The sequence below is a fragment of the Salmo trutta genome, chromosome 3, assembly GCF_901001165.1.
Source record: "Salmo trutta chromosome 3, fSalTru1.1, whole genome shotgun sequence".
Lineage (NCBI taxonomy): Eukaryota > Metazoa > Chordata > Actinopteri > Salmoniformes > Salmonidae > Salmo > Salmo trutta.
This window is the reverse complement of record NC_042959.1, coordinates 60882472-60901447: the sequence shown is the minus strand read 5'-3', so window position 1 is coordinate 60901447 and position 18976 is coordinate 60882472. Positions and strand designations below refer to the sequence as shown.

The following is an 18976-nucleotide window of genomic DNA, read 5'->3' as shown; positions in this document are numbered from 1 at the left end:
GATGAGGAGCGTTTATGGCTGCCAGCTTGGTGGGAGAGTAGAGAGTTTAGAATTTGTGGATGGAGATTTCTCATTCCCCCATGTGATCTTTTTTTTTTTTAAACAATTGTTTTACTTTTTATTGAATCACATACTGTACAGTCAATTAGTACCGTCTTGTGATCTTGTTGAGATGTTTTATCGTGTGAGACATTAAGCTGTAATGAGACATTGTGCAAACGTGTTGTTTGCCTCAACGTATCTGTGAGAATAGCATCAGTCAGTCAGTGAATTCATAGTAACTCAGTTCATTAGCAGAGAGAGAGATAATACAATGTCATCCACTGAGTGTTCCTGTCCTGTCTGTGGCTAAATAATAATGATAATAATGAGTTCCTTATTTCCCCATACAATTCTGAGAGAATGGCATGGGATTTAGTCAGTTCATCAGAGAACTATCACAGCCCCTTTCTCACTGTTGTTATCAGAGTTAGTGGTGGGTGATTCACACAGTAGCAGGTAGAGGTGTACTAGTCTACACTGATTAACACACAGCTAGTAGGGAACACAGGAACACAGGAGTTCACCTCTGGTTGAACTGCCTCTATGTGTATTAGTACTAATAACCACTCTGCCTTGTCCTATTGGCTAGTATTGATAACCCTTCCACCTTCCATCCCTTCCTATTGGCCAGAGCCTGTCCCTGTGATCCCTGACCTTTCTTAGGCAATACTCTGTGTTTACAGCAAGATAAGAACACTTTATCACATAAAGGAGTTGGTGTGTGTGTCATGCACTGAAATGCGTGACCTGACCTGATCCTATGAGAATACTATTCTGAGGTATGTTTTTGATAGTGTTTGTATGGAACATGTATTTCTTGATTGTGATTGTGTGTGTTTTAGAAATAAAAGTTTGTGTGTGTGTATGTATGTGCATGTACCTGTATATGTGTCTGTGTGCGAGTGAGCGTGTGCACATGCATGGGGTGTGTTTGTGTGTGGGGGGTGTGTGTGTGTGTGTGTGTGTGGGGGGGGGGGGATCAGTGTTTGGCCAGAGTAAACCCTGTCCAGGTTTTTCCATCCATCTTCTCCAACTTGATTCATCATAGTGAACAGAAACCACACAAGGAGGACTGGGACCTGAAATCGGCCCTGGCATTTCTAACACACTGGCCCATTTTCTTCTTTGAAGCCCCTACACCGGCCAATTTCTTTCCTTGATGCCACATTATTAGCCAGATAATGCTTATTATTTGTGAAAATAAATAAAGTTGGACAGTCCCACTCACCTAAAAATGTACCAGCCCATCTGGCATTTGCCCGAAATGCCCCATGCCCAGTCTACCCCTGCTTTACAGAGAAAACAATTCCCATTTCCAAGTACTGTCTCCTGGCGTGGTGTCCCGTGGGCTTGGTTTAGCCAGACATAGCCCTTAATCGCATGTGTATTTGAACGGACAGCCTCCCCTCTGTTGTATGTTTGTTAAAGGCCTTGTTACAATCCTGATGGAGAAACAAGTCCTTCCGAAAGCCTCTCTACCCTCTTTCTCGCTCTCACTCTCGCTCTCTTTCACTCTTTCACTCTCTCTCTTCTCTCTTCTCTGCTCTCTCTCTGCTCTCTTCTCTTTCTCTCTTCTCTCTCTCTCTCTCTCTCTCTCTCTCTCTCTCACACAGACACACACATACACCATGCTCTAATTACCAAACAGATGTTAGTGGGTATTTGCACCCTGAGAATGAAAAAAATAAAATACCCAGGTAGACAAGCCACACTTGGATAAACAGTCTTAACAGTGGAGCTGTCTTGTCTTGTTTAATGATGGTCTTTATGTAATCCTAACACATAGTTAAATCAGGAATATACCTGTGTATCTATATGATCTACAGTCCATACTGTATGTGTATGTTTCTGTAGGGATACTGAGTATAAAGGACTCCAGCTGTCTCTGGACCAGGTTACAGACACCAAGCCCTCCTTCCCCTTTAGCAGTGCTCCCACCAGCCTTACTGAGAACCGCAGAGCACCCAAGAGCAGAGTGTCTCGAGCTAAGACCAAGGCTCGACTGTCCCCCTACACACAGGTGAGGCTCTATAGGAACATACAGCGCTGGTCCTGTACACATCCTACACAGAGGCAACTCTCTATTTGAGCCAGGATACGGCATGATCTGTCAGTGACGGGAGGTGGCTTGTACCTGATTTATCACTTCTTGATTACCTGGGTAATGACTCATATTTCTCCTCTCTCTGGCTCTCTGTCTCTCTCCCTCTCTCTCCCTCTTGATTGCTCTCTCTATCTGCAGTACACTGGTTTCCAGGCCGAGCGGTCAGAGTCGGACCAGGATAGCCCTTGGGCAGGATCTCCCCTCACAGACTCCGCTTCCCCTCAGCTGCTGGAGCAGGGGGAGGGGCTTGGCACCTCCTGTGCCTACAGGCAGTTCTCCGAGCCACGTCCCCTCTGCTACAGCCTCCCAATCACTGAGGAGCACCACCACCACCACACCCCCAGCGACAGCCACTCCCACCTCGACAGACACGGACACAACCAGACGTGCGAGCGGGGCCGCTGTGAGGCAGGGAGGTACTTCCTGGGTGCTCCCCAGGGTGGGACAGAGGCGTGGTGGGGAGCTGCCCGCTCTGTGCTGCCCCTGGCCAAGACTTCGTCCCTGGAGAATGGAGAGGGATACGAGAGCAGCGTGCCCCACATCCCCTCCATCCACAGTCTGCATAGTAAGTCCCTATCCCTGGCCCTTTAGCTTGTATTACTGTAGGAGGCTGGAGATGGGTGAACTCCACTGTTGCAGGCTCAAAGACACACAGATTTGATTCGGGTTGGTACTAAAGCCTGCTCACACTTCAGATCTCCCACCTCTGCTTTATTTAACCTTTATTTAACCAGGAAAGAATATTGTGGTTAAAAACCACTTTTGCAATGGTGACCTGGAAGAGGTCAGCAGGAAAATACAGGTTCGTTTTAACCCTTAACCTGTAGGATAACATGCTGCTAGCTCTGCTTAGCCCTGGATATTGCTTCCTGTTGGCTCTAAGATCAGTGTCCTGTCCCTCCCTCTACAGACTGTGGCCAATGGGATCAGGACAGTGTGGTCAGCTCGCCAGACGGGGGCTCCGCCAGCGACTCAGGGGACCGTCACCGCACCGACTACTTTCGGGTCAGCCCCCAGGAGCCGAGCAAGATCGAGACCCTGATCCGAGCCACGCAGCAGATGATCAAGGAGGAGGAGAATCGGCTGCAGCACCGCAGCAAGCTCCACCCAGGGCCTGACACTCCTCTAGGTCCTGCCAACGGCCTCCCGAAGGGCCCAGGCCCCTGCTTCACCACTGACTACCCCCAGGGGGTGCTACATAGCGTGTTGTGCCGTGGCCTGGGTCAGGTGATCAGCCCCGCATCAAGCCCTGCCCCTCTCTTCAGGCTCAGCAGCCCAGGGTCTGACCACCGCCTCCCCAAACCCAAAACCTACCTCCAGCAGACAGGACAGACAGACCTGTCCCCTCTCCCCCAGCCCCTGCACCACCAGCTTGGCCGTCCAGGCCCCTGCTCAGCCTCCTCCCCTAGCCCTGCCCCAGCCCTCTACCATTCCCACCCCCAAACCCAAACAGGGAGGCCCTATCTGGACAAGCAAGCTGCTACCTACTCCCTGACGGGGAGGCCCTACCTGGACAAGCAAGCTGCTACCTACTCCCTGACGGGCTACGCCCTGGAGCACCTGTATGACACCGAGAGCCTCAGGGACTTCTATTCCTCCGCTGGCTCCACCCACTACGACGTGACTTCACACCTGCGCATGCAGGCAGAGCAGGGGCCGGGACACAAGGGGACCTCCGTCATCATCACTAACGGCAGCTAACGCCCGCTTGTCCAATAACACTATAGGGATGTCTAAAATGTCAGCCTATTCCCTGTAAAGGGAATAGCGTGCCATTTCCCTACACACTATTTTTGACCAGAGCCTGCGTAGGGCTCTGGTCAAAAGTAATGCCCTACATAGGGAATAGGGTGCCATTTCAGACGCACACTAAAACACATGAAGAAGAAACTGTGGAGCCATGGAATATTCATTCTATAGCCCAGCCTCAACGGCCTCTTCTGCGTCTTATCCAGCAAAAAAAAAATGTTCCTATCCTACTTCTTGTGTTTCCTTTTCTTTTAATCTTTACAGATCTACATTATTCCATTTGCACTGTCAGAAATAGAGTTTCATTGTGGGAACCTCACCCCTATGGTTGAAGATAGGGTTGTGGATATGTTTTGAGTTAACAGGACAGGGTTCAACGTTAGTGCACTTTTTAGTGTTGGTCAGAATCCCCTTATCACAACACAACTCTAGAGTTAAAGTCAACTAGACCTGGTTAAATTGATATATTTTTTGCCCGCGCTACAGATGGCTATATCGGTCTGCTAATACAGGACTAGTAAAGGCCCAGTGCACTACTTTTCAGAAAATAATTCAGGGGTACTGCAGCATCCTCAGCACCCCTACTTCTCGTAGCTATGATTAAAGGTGTGCAGTATAGAGATGAAGCAAAAATGACACAAAAAACTTCACAGACATCAACAATTATGCAAATTCATTCTATCTATGTTTTCCCCACTATGTAAGCTATGGATTAAGGGAAGTGTACCCACACTTTTCAGAGAAAGCGAAGGGGGGATTTAAGGGATACATGCAAGAGATACATATGCCTACATTTACATTGAGACATACAGCAGTTCACCTGGACTGTCAGGTAGCAGGCTTTACTTGGGCTAAATGTCTTGTTGGCAGGGATAACAACACTTATTAGTACTTTGGTCTGTAGTGGTATAATATCACCTCAGTGAGGATAACAACATTATATACAACCTCTAATGAACAACCTTATTGAGATGTGATTACTGGGAAGCTAAGGGTCAATATGATGACATGGATTGTCTCATTTGCCAGGTGTAGTGGTAAACACTGAGGGGGAATTTAGCATGCTTTCAAGGTAAACACTGAGGAGGGAGTTAGCATGCTAACATGGCTGAGGTGGGAGTTAGCATGCTAACAAGGCTGAGGTGAGAGTTAGCATGCTAACAAGGCTGAGGTGAGAGTTAGCATGCTAACAAGGCTGAGGTGAGAGTTAGCATGCAAACAAGGCTGAGGTGAGAGTTAGCATGCTAACAAGGTTGAGGTGGGAGTTAGCATGCTAACAAGGCTGAGGTGAGAGTTAGCATGCTAACAAGGCTGAGGTGAGAGTTAGCATGCTTACAAGGCTGAGGTGAGTTAGCATGCTAACTAGGCTGACGTGAGAGTTAGCATGCTAACGTGTACCTCCGAGGCATGTCTTGTTAAATTGTCAACAAGGGTAATTGTACAGTTATTGTACTGGAAAGAGATGCCCATTGTTTATTGAACATATGATGAGATGAAGGAAAAATCAAGTGAGGTGAAATGGAGAGATTGTGTCTGATGTGGTTGATTGACTTGTGCACTGTTCTAATATTACAGAATGATGTAGTGGCAACGCTTGCTTGTACCAACATGACATTAGTTACTATTACCATAATAATGAGTTATATGACAATTCATGAAATGTTTTCACAAAGTCATGATACATGCAGCAATATGCAATCCAACCGGTTGGGTAGTCATTTAGACAGCCTAAATCATTATCACATCTGATCATGATAATGCTTGTTTGTTATAAACTGGCATTACCTTTCTCTAACGCTTCATATCATGTTTATTATACTGTTTTGTAGGCAGTGTGACACATTTCTAGCGTTCCCCTGGATTCTGTTGTAAATGCGGTTACCATATCTCTTATATTTATACGTTTGGGTTTGTTTGTTTTTTTGTCTGAATTGTGCTTTTCCAAAGTTATTTATGATGTAAATATGCTGAGAAAAAGACACCACTTTGAAGCACAAGGGAAAAGTTGTATTTATTTAGTGAATGTTTATTTTGGGTTTTGAAATATAGTTGCAATCAAAACAGTCTGCTTGCATATGAGTGTGTTTGATTTAAACAAATTCTATGAAAATTAATAAATAAACAGAACACTTTTTCCAAAGAAAAAATGGCTCATAATTGACATGTGTGTTTTCTATTGTAGGCTACCGTTAGCATTTGAGTGTAAATGCAATAATTAACTTATATTGACTATAGATACTGAAAAACATATAAGAAAAAAGATCTATTAAACTACATGAAACTGTATATTTACTATTACATTTACCCATAAAAAGAAAAGTATTGCATTCTGTCCAGCTAATAATATGTCATGGTTGTCGTAGTGATGAGACCAAAATGCCGCAGGTATGTGTATACTCATCTTCTTTATTATATGGAAAGAAGGCAAACCCAAAATAAACACGTATACAAAAGAAACACACCGACAATAAACAGTCCTGTAAGGCTTGACGCTATACACGGAACAATCTCCCACAAAAGACAAACACACCCTAATATATGGGACTCTCAATCAAAGGCAAATAGACACACCTGCCTTCAAGAGTCCCAACCCCAATTAGCCAAACATAGAAACAGGCACACTAGACTAAACATAGAATACATGAAAATCAAATAGTGCCCAAACACCCCGGAATACTTAAATCAAATGCCCCTTCAACAAACACACTACCCCGAACCACATAAAACGAATACCCTCTGCCACGTCCTGACCAAACTACAATAACAATTAACCTTATTACTGGCCAGGACGTGAAATAATACACAAAAAACAAGTAATATGCAAGTTTTTTTTTTTAAAGGCTAAAAAGACACCCCAAAACTGTGATATGTTTACTTTAACCATTTTCTGCAATGATTCAATTTAATCACATTTCAGAGATGGGACATTTTAGCAGTGACACTAAATGTCCCCCCTGGTTATGTGTGGCTGCTATGGCAAATAAAGAGACTGATGAAAATCGATACGGGACGATCTCCAATTAAGCGAAAAGATTTGTGGTTCTAGAGAGGTCAGTGATGAGGAGCTTCCTCACTCTCTTCCTCCCTTTTTCTCTCTCCCCCCTCTCTCCTTCCTCCTCTCTCTACTGTCTGATGGATGTTTACTGGGTGTTTGCTATAGTCGTTTCAACAGCTCAGGCTCCAGCACTGCATCATTCTCCCCATCCCTGTGCCTCTGTCTGCCATAGCTATTACAAGGACATTAGTACCCTTTAATCCCATAGGTTTTTCTTCACTTTACTTCCTCAGCTAGGACCAGAAGGAAGGAGATATTTGTCATGGTATTGGACTTTTTTTATCACAAGTTCATACAAAAGAACATAGAGAGCTGATTTACAATCCTTTGTTAATAAATCATTAACAAACTAAGATTTCTCCTGAAATGTCAGAATACACAAAAAAAGAGAAGAAAAAAACAAGCACTTTAGAATCTAAATTACCAACAAGTCATAGCGATCTAAAAAAATTAATAATTCCCTACAGGAATCCTGCATGAAAAATTCTGCGGGAATCCAGCAGAATATACTGTATAGGATAGGAAGTCCTGCAGGATATTCCACAGGATTTTTGGGGCCACTTTCCTCTGGGACAAACCTGCTGGATCCTTTCCTCATCCTTCAGAGAATTTCATGTAGGACAATCCACAATCTTTCAAAAGAATGGACAGAAAGCACAATAAAACAGACTGCATGGTCATTTTATTATCCAATGTTTGATTGTCCATTCCACCACCACTGCATAAAAGATGATTCATAGGATCATGATAAAAGCATATTTTGTAACAAGAGTGCGAGTAATGGTGACACTACATGAACATCTTTTGTGCATTGGTGTGTAGTTAAACGGTTGTCTGCAATGATAAACTTAGTAATAGTGTAAGGGGTGCGTACTGCCGGCAGAGAAGTCTGGCGCAGGAGAGCAAAAACTGTGTTTCCAACGTCGCAGTTTAATAATAAAAACCACCGGAAAACATAACAATCAATAAATGGGTACAAAATCCAACGCACACCAGACATAACGTGCACAAGCACTTACAATAAACAATACTGGACAAGGACATGGGGGGAACAGAGGGTTAAATACACAACATGTAATTGATGTAATTGAAACCAGGTGTGTGTGAAGACAAGACAAAACAAATTAAAAATGAAAGGTGGATCGGCAATGGCTAGAAGACCGGTGACGTCGACCACTGAACGTCGCCCACCGAACGTCGCCCGAACAAGGAGAGGGACCAACTTCAGGGGAAGTCGTGACAGTACCCCCCCCCCCTTGATGCGTGGCTCCAGCAGCGCGTCGACACCGGCCTCGGGGACGACCCGAAGGGCAAAGCGCAGGGCGATCCGGACGAAGACGGTGGAACTCTTGCAAGGGTCCTCGACCGGAACCCAGCACCTTTCCTCCGGACCGTACCCCTCCCACTCCACGAGATACTGAAGACCCCTCGCCCGACGCCTCGAATCCAGTATGGAGCGAACGGAGTACGCCGGGGCCCCCTCGATGTCCAGATGGGGCGGAGGAACCTCCCGCACCTCAGACTCCTGGAGCGGGCCAGCCACCACCGGCCTGAGGAGAGACACATGGAACGAGGGGTTAATACGATAATCGGGGGAAAGCTGTAACCTATAACAAACCTCGTTCACTCTCCTCAGGATTTTAAATGGCCCCACAAACCGCGGACCCAGGGCAGGCGGAGGGGCAGGTTTCGGGTCGAGAGCCAGACCTGGTCCCCCAGTGCGAACACCGGGGCCTCACTGCGGTGGCGGTCTACATTCTCTTTTTGGTGCAGCACGGCCCGCTGAAGGTGAACACGGACAGCTTCCCATGTCTCTTCCACGCGCCTGAACCAGTCGTCCCCCGCAGGAGCCTCGGTCTGACTCTGATGCCAAGGTGCCAGAACCGGCTGGTACCCCAGTACGCAATGGAAGGGAGAGAGGTTAGTGGAGGAGTGGCGAAGCGAGTTCTGTGCCATCTCGGCCCAGGCCACGAACGTCACCCACTCCCCCGGCCGGTCCTGGCAGTAGGACCGCAGAAACCTGCCCACATCCTGGTTTACTCTCTCCACCAGCCCATTACTCTCGGGGTGAAGCCTTGAAGTAAGGCTGATCGAGACCCCCAAACGTTCCATGAACGCCTTCCAGATCCTAGACGTGAATTGAGGACCTCGATCAGACACTATATCCTCAGGCACCCCGTAGTGCTGGATGACGTGCGTAAACAAGGCCTCCGCAGTCTGTAGGGCCGTAGGGAGACCGGGCAGAGGGAGGAGATGACAGGTCTTCGAGAACCAATCCACAACGACCAGGATCACAGTGTTACCCTGTGAGGGGGGAGATCGGTTAGAAAATCCACCGACAGGTGCGACCAAGGCCGTTGTGGAATGGGTAAAGGGTGTAGCTTCCCTCTGGGCAGGTGCCTAGGAGCCTTACACTGGGCGCACACTGAGCAGGAGGAAACATAAACCCTCACGTCCTTAGCCAAGGTAGGCCACCAGTACCTCCCGCTCAAACAGCGCACTGTCCGACCGATCCCAGGATGACCAGAGGAGGGTGACGTGTGGGCCCAATAGATCAACCGGTCACGAACAGCAGACGGGACGTACAGACGCCCAGCGGGACACTGGACGGGAGCGGGCTCTGCACATAACGCCTGCTCAATGTCCGTCCATCTCCCACACTACCGGTGCCACCTGGCAGGAGGCGGGGAGTATGGGAGTGGGATCCATGGGCCGCTCCTTTGTGTCATACAGCCGGGACAATGCGTCTGCCTTCACGTTCTGGGAGCCTGGTCTGTAGGAAAGGGTAAACACAAAACGGGTGAAAAACATGGCCCACCTAGCCTGGCAAGGGTTCAATCTCCTCGCTGTCCGGATGTACTCCAGATTGCGGTGGTCAGTCCAGATGAGGAAAGGGTGTTTAGCCCCCTCAAGCCAATGTCTCCACGCCTTCAAAGCCTTGAAGACAGCCAACAGCTCCCGGTCCCCCACATCATAGTTTCGCTCCGCCAGGCTGAGCTTCTTCGAGAAGAAGGCACAGGGGCGGAGCTTCGGTGGCGTACCCGAGCGCTGAGAGAGCACGGCTCCTATCCCAGCCTCGGACGCGTCCACCTCCATTATGAACGCCAAAGAGGGATAAGGATGGGCCAGCATGGGAGCCGAGGTAAACAGAGCCCTCAGGTGACCAAAAGCCCTGTCCGCCTCAGCCGACCACTGCAAACGCACTGGGCCCCCCTTCAGCAGTGAGGTAATGGGAGCCGCTACCTGACCAAAACCCCGGATAAACCTCCGGTAGTAGTTGGCAAACCCTAAGAACCGCTGCACCTCCTTTACCGTGGTGGGAGTCGGCCAATTACGCACAGTTGAAATGCGGTCACTCTCCATCTCCAACCCTGAGGTGGAAATGCGGTACCCTAGGAAGGAGACGGACTGCTGGAAGAACAGGCACTTCTCAGCCTTGACGTATAGGTCATGCTCCAACAGGCGACCAAGCACCCTGCGCACCAGGGACACATGCTCGGCGCGTGTAGCGGAGTATATCAGAATGTCATCAATATACACCACTACACCCTGCCCGTGCAGGTCCCTGAAAATCTCGACTACAAAGGCCTGGAAGACTGATTGCGCATTCATCAACCCGTACGGCATGATGAGGTTCTCATAGTGCCCTGAGGTGGTACTGAAAGCCGTCTTCCACTCGTCTCCCTCCCGGATATGCACCAGGTTGCCCTTAATTAACCTCTTACATCTAGATGTTCAGCTAGCGGAACGCCTCGCTAATATTCAATGATAGGGTGTGGCGCGAATTACAAACTCCTCAAAAATCACAAAACTTCAATTTTTCAAACATATGACTATTTTACACCATTTTAAAGACAAGACTCTCCTTTATCTAACCACATTGTCCGATTTCAAAAAGGCTTTACAACGAAAGCAAAGCATTAGATTATGTCAGGAGAGTACCCAGCCAGAAATAATCAGACACCCATTTTTCAAGCTAGCATATAATGTCACTAAAACCAAAACCACAGCTAAATGCAGCACTAACCTTTGATGATCTTCATCAGATGACACTCCTAGGACATTATGTTATACAATACATGCATGTTTTGTTCAATCAAGTTCATATTTATATAAAAAAACAGCTTTTTACATTAGCATGTGACGTTCAGAACTAGCATACCCACCGAAAACTTCCGGTGAATTTACTAAATTACTCACGATAAACGTTCACAAAAAACATAACAATTATTGTAAGAATTATAGATACAGCACTCCTTTATGCAATCGCGTTGTCCGATTTTAAAATAGCTTTTCGGAGAAAGCACATTTTGCAATATTCTGAGTAGATAGCCCAGCCATCACAGGCTAGCTATTTTGACACCCACCAAGTTTGGCACTCACCAAACTCAGATTTACTATAAGAAAAATTGGATTACCTTTGCTGTTCTTCGTCAGAATGCACTCCCAGGACCTCTACTTTACACCCAATGTTGTTTTGGTTGCAAATAATCCATAGTTATATCCAAATAGCGGCGTTTTGTTCTTGCGTTCAAGACACTATCCGAAGGGTGACGCGCCGGCATGTATCGTGACAAAAAATGTAAAAATATTCCATTACCGTACTTCGAAGCATGTCAAATGCTGTTTAAAATAATTTTTTATGCAATTTTTCTCGTAAAATAGCGATAATATTCCGACCGGGAGACATTGTTTTCGTTCAAAGACTGAAAGAAGAAAATGGTGTCTTCACGTGCACGCGCGCATCCGTGTCATTGTTCTCAGATCGACCACTTTCCAAATGCGCTACTGTTTTTCGGCCAGGGACTGCAGAGTCATCATTCCCCGTTCTGGCGCCTTCTGAGAGCCTATGGGAGCCTTAGAAAATGTCACGTTACAGTAGAGGTCCTCTGTTTTCGATAAAGAGGCTATAGAAGGCCAAGAAATGGTCAGAGAGGGCACTTCCTGTATAGAATCTTCTCAGGCTTTGGCCTGCCATATGAGTTCTGTTATACTCACAGACACCAATCAAACAGTTTTAGAAACTTTAGGGTATTTTCTATCCAAATCAAACAATTATATGCATATTCTAGTTTCTGGGCAGGAGTAATAACCAGATGAAATCGGGTACGTTTTTTATCCGGCCGTGAAAATACTGCCCCCTATCCTAAACAGGTTAACCAACATAAAAACATCCTGTGGCATTCTGCATTAGCATCGAACAGCCCCCGTGATTTGCAACTTTTCAGAGAAGTTAGAAACCAACATGCAAAGGCTAGCTTTTTCAAGCAGAAATTTGCTTCCTGCAACACAAACTCAAAAAAGTTCTGGGACACTGTAAAGTCCTTGGAGAATAAGAGCACCTCCTCCCAGCTGCCCACTGCACTGAGGATAGGAAACTCTGTCACCACTGATAAATCCACTATAATTGAGAATTTCAATAAGCATTTTTCTACGGCTGGCCATGCTTTCCACCTGGCTACCCCTACCCCGGTCAACAGCACTGCACCCCCCACAGCAACTCGCCCAAGCCTTCCCCATTCCTCCTTCTCCCAAATCCAGTCAGCTGATGTTCTGAAAGAGCTGCAAAATCTGGACCCCTACAAATCAGCCGGGCTAGACAATCTGGACCCTTTCTTTGTAAAATTCTCTGCCGAAATTGTTGCAACCCCTATTACTAGCCTGTTCAACCTCTCTTTCGTGTCATCTGAGAATCCCAAAGATTGGAAAGCAGCTGCGGTCATCCCCCTCTTCAAAGTGGGGGGGACACTCTTCACCGAAACTGCTACAGACCTATATCTATCCTACCCTGCCTTTCTAAAGTCTTCGAAAGCCAAGTCAACAAACAGATTACCGACCATTTTGAATCCCACCGCAACTTCTCCGCTATGCAATCTGGTTTTAGAGCTGGTCATGGGTGCACCTCAGCCATGCTCAATGTCCTAAACAATATCTTAACCGCCATCGATAAGAAACAATACTCTGCAGCCGTATTCATTGACCTGGCCAAGGCTTTCGACTCTGTCAATCACCACATCCTCATCGGCAGACTCAATAGCCTTGGCTTCTCAAATGATTGCCTCGCCTGGTTCACCAACTACTTCTCTGATAGAGTTCAGTGTGTCAAATCGGAGGGCCTGTTGTCCGGGCCTCTGGCAGTCTCTATGGGGGTGCCACAGGGTTAAATTCTTGGGCCAACTCTTTTCTCTGTATACATCAATGATGTCGCTCTTGCTGCTGGTGAGTCTCTGATCCACCTCTACGCAGACGACACCATTCTGTATACTTCTGGCCCTTCTTTGGACACTGTGTTAACTACCCTACAGATGAGCTTCAATGCCATACAACTCTCTTTCCATGGCCTCCAACTGCTCTTAAATACAAGTAAAACTAAATGCATGCTCTTCAACCGATCGCTGCCTGCACCTGCCCGCCCGTCCAGCATCACTACTCTGCGCGGTTCTGACTTAGAATATGTGGACAACTACAAATACCTAGTTGTCTGGTTAGACTGTAAACTCTCCTTTCAGACTCACATCAAACATCTCCAATCCAAAGTTAAATCTAGAATTGGCTTCCTATTTCGCAAAAACTGACCATCCTACCGATCCTCGACTTCGGCGACGTCATTTACAAAATAGCATCCAATACCCTACTCAATAAATTGGATGCAGTCTATCACAGTGCCATCCGTTTTGTCATCAAAGCCCCATATACTACCCACCACTGCGACCTGTACGCTCTCGTTGGCTGGCCCTCGCTTCATACTCGTCGCCAAACCCACTGGCTCCAGGTCATCTACAAGACCCTGCTAGGTAAAGTTCCCCCTTAGCTCGCTGGTCACCATATCAGCACCCACCTGTAGCACGCGCTCCAGCAGGTATATCTCTCTGGTCACCCCCAAAGCCAATTCCTCCTTCGGCCGCCTTTCCTTCCAGTTCTCTGCTGCCAATGACTGGAACGAACTACAAAAATCTCTAAAACTGGAAACACTTATCTCCCTCACTAGCTTTAAGTACCAGCTGTCAGAGCAGTTCACAGATCACTGCACCTGTACATAGCCCATCTATAATTTAGCTAAAACAACTACCTCTTCCCCTACTGTATTTATTTATTTATTTTGCTCCTTTGCACCCCATTATTTCTATTTCTACTTTGCACTTTCTTCCACTGCAAATCTACCATTCCAGTGTTTTACTTGCTATATTGTATTTACTTCGCCACCATGGCCTTTTTTGCCTTTACCTCCCTTATCTCACCTCATTTGCTCTCTTTGTATATAGACTTATTTTTCTACTATATTATTGACTGTAGGTTTGTTTTACTCTATGTGTAACTCTGTGTTGTTGTATGTGTCGAACTGCTTTGCTTTATCTTGGCAAGGTCGCAATTGTAAATGAGAACTTGTTCTCAACTTGCCTACCTGGTTAAATAAAGGTGAAATAAATAAAATGAAAAGTTGTAAGCGCTCCTAAGATCTAGTTTGGTGAAGCAGCTCGCCCCGTGCATTGACTCAATCGCTGTGGCTATGAGCGGTAGCGGGTAACTATACCTCACAGTGATCTGGTTCAGATCCCGATAGTCAATACACGGGCGCAGACCTCCCTCCTTCTTCTTCACAAAAATTTAACTTGAGGAGGCGGGTGAAGTGGATGACCGAATGTACCCCTGACGCAGAGATTCGGAGACATATGTTTCCATAGCCTCCGTCTCCGCCTGTGAGAGGGGATACACGTGACTCCTGGGAAGTGCAGCGTCGATGGGGTGGTAATTGAGTCGAATACTTTTTGGAGAAGGCGAGAGCCAAATTGGCATATTCAGGGGGAATGCGCACGGTGGAGACCTGGTCTGGACTTTCCACCGTAGTAGCACCAACGGAAACCCCTAAACACCTCCCCGAGCACTCTTGCGACCACTCCGTGAGAGCCCTCTGTGGCCAAGAAACAGTGGGGTCATGATAAACTAACCAGGGTAGGCCTAGCACCACGGGAAACACAGGAGAGTCAATTAGGAAGAGAATAATTCTCTCCTTGTGACCCCCCTGCGTCACCATGCCCAGAGGAGCGGTGGCCTCCCTGATCAACCCTGACCCTAATGGTCGACTGTCTAAGGCGTGAACGAGGAAGGGCACAGCCATGGGAACAATGGGGATCCCTAAACTATGGGCGAACCATCTATCTATAAAATTCCCCTGCGACATGGGGTGAACAGAGGGTTAAACACACAACATGTAATTGATGGAATTGAAACCAGGTGTGTGTGAAGACAAGACAAAACAAATGGAAAATGAAAGGTGGATCGGCGATGGCTAGAAGACCGGTGATGTCGACCGCCGAACGTCGCCCGAACAAGGAGAGGGACCGACTTTGGAGGAAGTCGTGACAAATAGTTGGTTTTAATATGGCTGGTACATCAACAACATCTGTGGGTATGCATATGTGTTAGATCTTGTCTCATCGCTGCAACTCCCCTAAGTGCTCAGGAGAGGAAAAAGTGGAGTAATGCATCCTCCGAAACATGACCCGCCCTACCGCGCTCCTTAACATCCGCCAGCTTAACGCCAGCTTAACGCGGAAGGCAGCCGCACCAAGTTGTCGGAGGAAAGTTCAACTGGCTACCGAGGTCAGCCTGCAGGCACCAGGCCCGCCACAAGGAGTTGTTAGATAGCGATGAGCCAAGACGATGCTGGGCCAATTGTGCGCCGTCCTATGGGAATCCCGGCCGCGGCCGGTTAGGGCACAGCCCGAGAATTAACCCGGGTCTGTGGTAACGCCTCTAGCAATGCGATGTAATGCCTTATACCGCTGCGCCACTCGGGAGGCCCCTAGGCTCTGCTTTAAAGGGAGAAATGAGAGGCTGAAACTGTGTGTGCTGTTACCTTCGCCTGCATGGCTATCCAGTGCTGCCTTCTGTGGTAGTCAGTCTCACTGTTGTTTATAGGCTCTGTCTTAACTGGGGAGGAGAGGAGAGAGATGAGAGGGGCAGAGTTCAGAATATAACTGCAAGAACATGTGTGTGTGTGTGTGTGTGTGTGTGTGTGTGTGTGTGTGTGTGTGTGTGTGTGTGTGTGTTACATAAAACAACAGCAACAAAATAGAGCAAATGATATACTGTAGTAGTAAAATACAACCTACTAACCCGTAACTAGTAGACTACTGGACTAATGGAGCTGCAAATTAGACAAATAATCAGAAACAAATTAGTAAATGTATTGTTTTCTCATGCACTTACAGTACCAGCTCTAATGTGGTGTGGTGGCCTGCTAAACTGTTAGAAATACAAGGTAAATAATTACAGTGAAATGCTAGGGGGGTGGGTGTGTGTGTGTGTGTGTTTTATGTGCTCCCTGTAGTCAAAGCTGTAAGCGGAAATAACTCACATGGTGGTGATGAGGAAACTGTCCAAGCAAGCTAAAAGTTAAACAGAAAGTCATGTTAATATTATCAATTTCTATTTAAATCAAACTATTTGTATATTCAATTGAGACATAATATATTTCGGTGAAAATACTGTGATATTTCATAGATAAACAATGTTTTAAACCTCTCTTTACTATTTAAACGCAATCACTTCCTTATTTACATGACAGGTCTTGATCGGTCATGTGACTTGGAAACTGTCATCAAGTGCTAGCCAAGAAGCCATTAGCCTAGTCATTTAAAAATATATAATCTATCACTATCCGTTTCAAAACACTTAAAAATGATAGCCTAATTTGTGCCAACAGTACAAAAGAGACAAAGCAAGAGGGATATCAAACAACAGTTATAAACGTTTTTTCTTTGTCAAAGCTTGTCAGCTAGCAGCCATTGGAAGAGAACATGCTAGCTAAGCTTGCTAAATTACTAATAAAAAATATTCTGCAAACACAACATACAAAAAAATAACTATGCTACCCCCTAACATGTTCATATAAACATTTGTTGTAGTTTTAGTATGCCTTTCTGACTCCTTGCCTGTAATTTTTGGTGTAAAATTAGCAGTAGTTGAACTACCTAAACTGCCTGACGGCCATTTCCTCAACTGTCAACTGTTGCTATGGTGACCAAGATGCCACATGACCTTTGTCTTCCTGTTGTAAATTGTAAAGGACAGTTTAAACCATGTTTTTTGGGATATGCAAAATGATGTGCACTCACCTCCATATACAATCTATCTCCTCCTTGAATAGTCATGGTCCTACAGGAATTGCCATGTTTGTGCAGGATTTTCAAGATTTCTGCAGGACAAGTTATACTCCTGCAGGAGCTGTGCAGGAGCATCAGGGACATTTCCTGTAGGATTTTGTCATTCCTACAGGATTCCTGCAGGACACCTGCACAATTCCTTCACAAAGGTTTGTATTTCTGCAAGAGCCATGTATGACTTTTTCTTATAAGGGTCAGCATATATATGTATAAATATATTGTATTTGAATAGTTATTTGTAAAAAACAAATAGTCTACCAAATAGTATTTGAAAGTATTTTCAAATTCTTATTTCAAATACAATTTTCAAATACCTGAGTTAAACGCATGGGAGTGCATTTGAGTCTGTGTATTTGAGTATTTAAAAATATTTTCCAAGTGTATTTTACAAATATATATATATTCAACTACTGTTTTAAAAAAAGAAAGGTGGTCTTAATACTTCTTTTGAAATGTGTTTAAAAGTAATTGAAATACCTGAAATAGTATTTTAACGCAGGTCTGGCTCATATGTTTAGCATTGGTTAGGGAGGAAAGCATACAAGATTGGATGTATGCAATATATTTGTTGGATTTATATACTTTATGCACAGTATTTTTATTTATTAATTTCTAAAGAGAACACTATGTAATCCAATTAGTCAACAAAATCAACTAGAATGATTGTATTTCTATAGTTAGATGAGGTTCAATGCATGGCCTCCTCAATGGCCTGGATAGCCACCAGATGCTAGACTGGAGGAGGTCTATGGAATGGATTTAAACACATTGCTATATTACTCAGGTATTATGTCCACTCTGGTTAGGGTTCCATTGTTAAATCTCCAACCGTTAGATGTTCTGATTGGATTAACCAGGATATTGAAATGACTGGGTGTTTCCCCGTAGAGAAAATAAATAAGAGTCATCTTTCACACTCCCTCATTATTCTCCCCCCCCCCCTTTCCCTGCAGAAGTATCAGTGCATGTCTAATGGTGGTCCAGTGGGGTTAATGACCAGCTTCATTTATTATGCTATCTTTCACTGTGACTCTATATATCCACCCCTGGGCTGGCTGTATACATCCATCCAACACTCCATAAACTCACTAATCATTTACAAATGCCTTTCCATTCTCAAGCTCTTGGGGAGGGAAATGACCAAGCCAATGTTGTGATATATTCTCAATGACCAAGGCAAATGGATCTGTTGGATTTAGGTCCTACCGAGCCAGAAAACGACTGTTGGTCAGAACTGGTTGTTTGCTCATCATTTGTGGAAGAATAAGTACTGGTCGTTAGTACATGACCCCTCCTCCTCTCTCTCTGTTAACTTCCAGAAGCAACACACAGAGGTTAGCTTAGCCACCACAGTTGCCAACTGCAGAATATTGTCCAAACAGAAGGAGTCCATTTTGGTGGCGTCGTCCCTAAAGAAAGACAAGAAGACACAAATGCTGATTGTCTAATCCTGTGCTGTTTACAACAGGGCTTTGGAGAATGCCCAGTGAAGAAACCAGAACCCATTGTTGTAGTGGAGCCCAGACAGGTGAGGGCCTGCTGTTGCCCCCAAGAATGTGACACACACACACAGCATGTGTAAATAACACATTGTAACACACAACAGAAATAGTACTGTATGTTCATAGCCACCATAAGAAGTACACAAACACACATGCAGCAGTTAGTGTTGTGGTTGAGGCTAAGGTTGAACAGCTCTAGCCCTAGCTTCATTTTTAAAATGTTTATTAATTTAACTAGGCAAGTCAGTTAAGAACAAATTCTTATTTACAATGACGGCCTACAGTGAGTTAACTGCCTTGTTCAGGGGCAGAACGACAGATTTTTACCTTGTCAGCTCAGGGATTTGATCCAACAACC

General features: G+C 45.7%; 1 protein-coding gene and 1 long non-coding RNA gene across 2 annotated transcripts in view; one reads left to right on the top strand and one right to left on the bottom strand.

The window, feature by feature from the left end:
• The window catches only part of LOC115182056 (single-minded homolog 1-A-like), a 33813-nt gene extending 27805 nt beyond the window's left edge, over positions 1–6008 (top strand). Inside the window, exons 10-12 of the mRNA XM_029743704.1 lie at positions 1897–2062; positions 2285–2711; positions 3057–6008. Of these exons, the coding sequence (XP_029599564.1) occupies positions 1897–2062; positions 2285–2711; positions 3057–3847 (1384 nt within the window). The 3' untranslated portion in view covers positions 3848–6008. The remainder of the gene's footprint in view (positions 1–1896; positions 2063–2284; positions 2712–3056) is intronic.
• A 697-nt stretch (positions 6009–6705) lies between these two features.
• LOC115165014 (uncharacterized) lies at positions 6706–15915 on the bottom strand. The gene is made up of 2 exons (XR_003870045.1): positions 15808–15915; positions 6706–7582 (listed from the first exon to the last, which is right to left on the bottom strand). It is a non-coding gene; the product is annotated as an uncharacterized LOC115165014 (long non-coding RNA).
• Positions 15916–18976: the final 3061 nt, after the last annotated feature.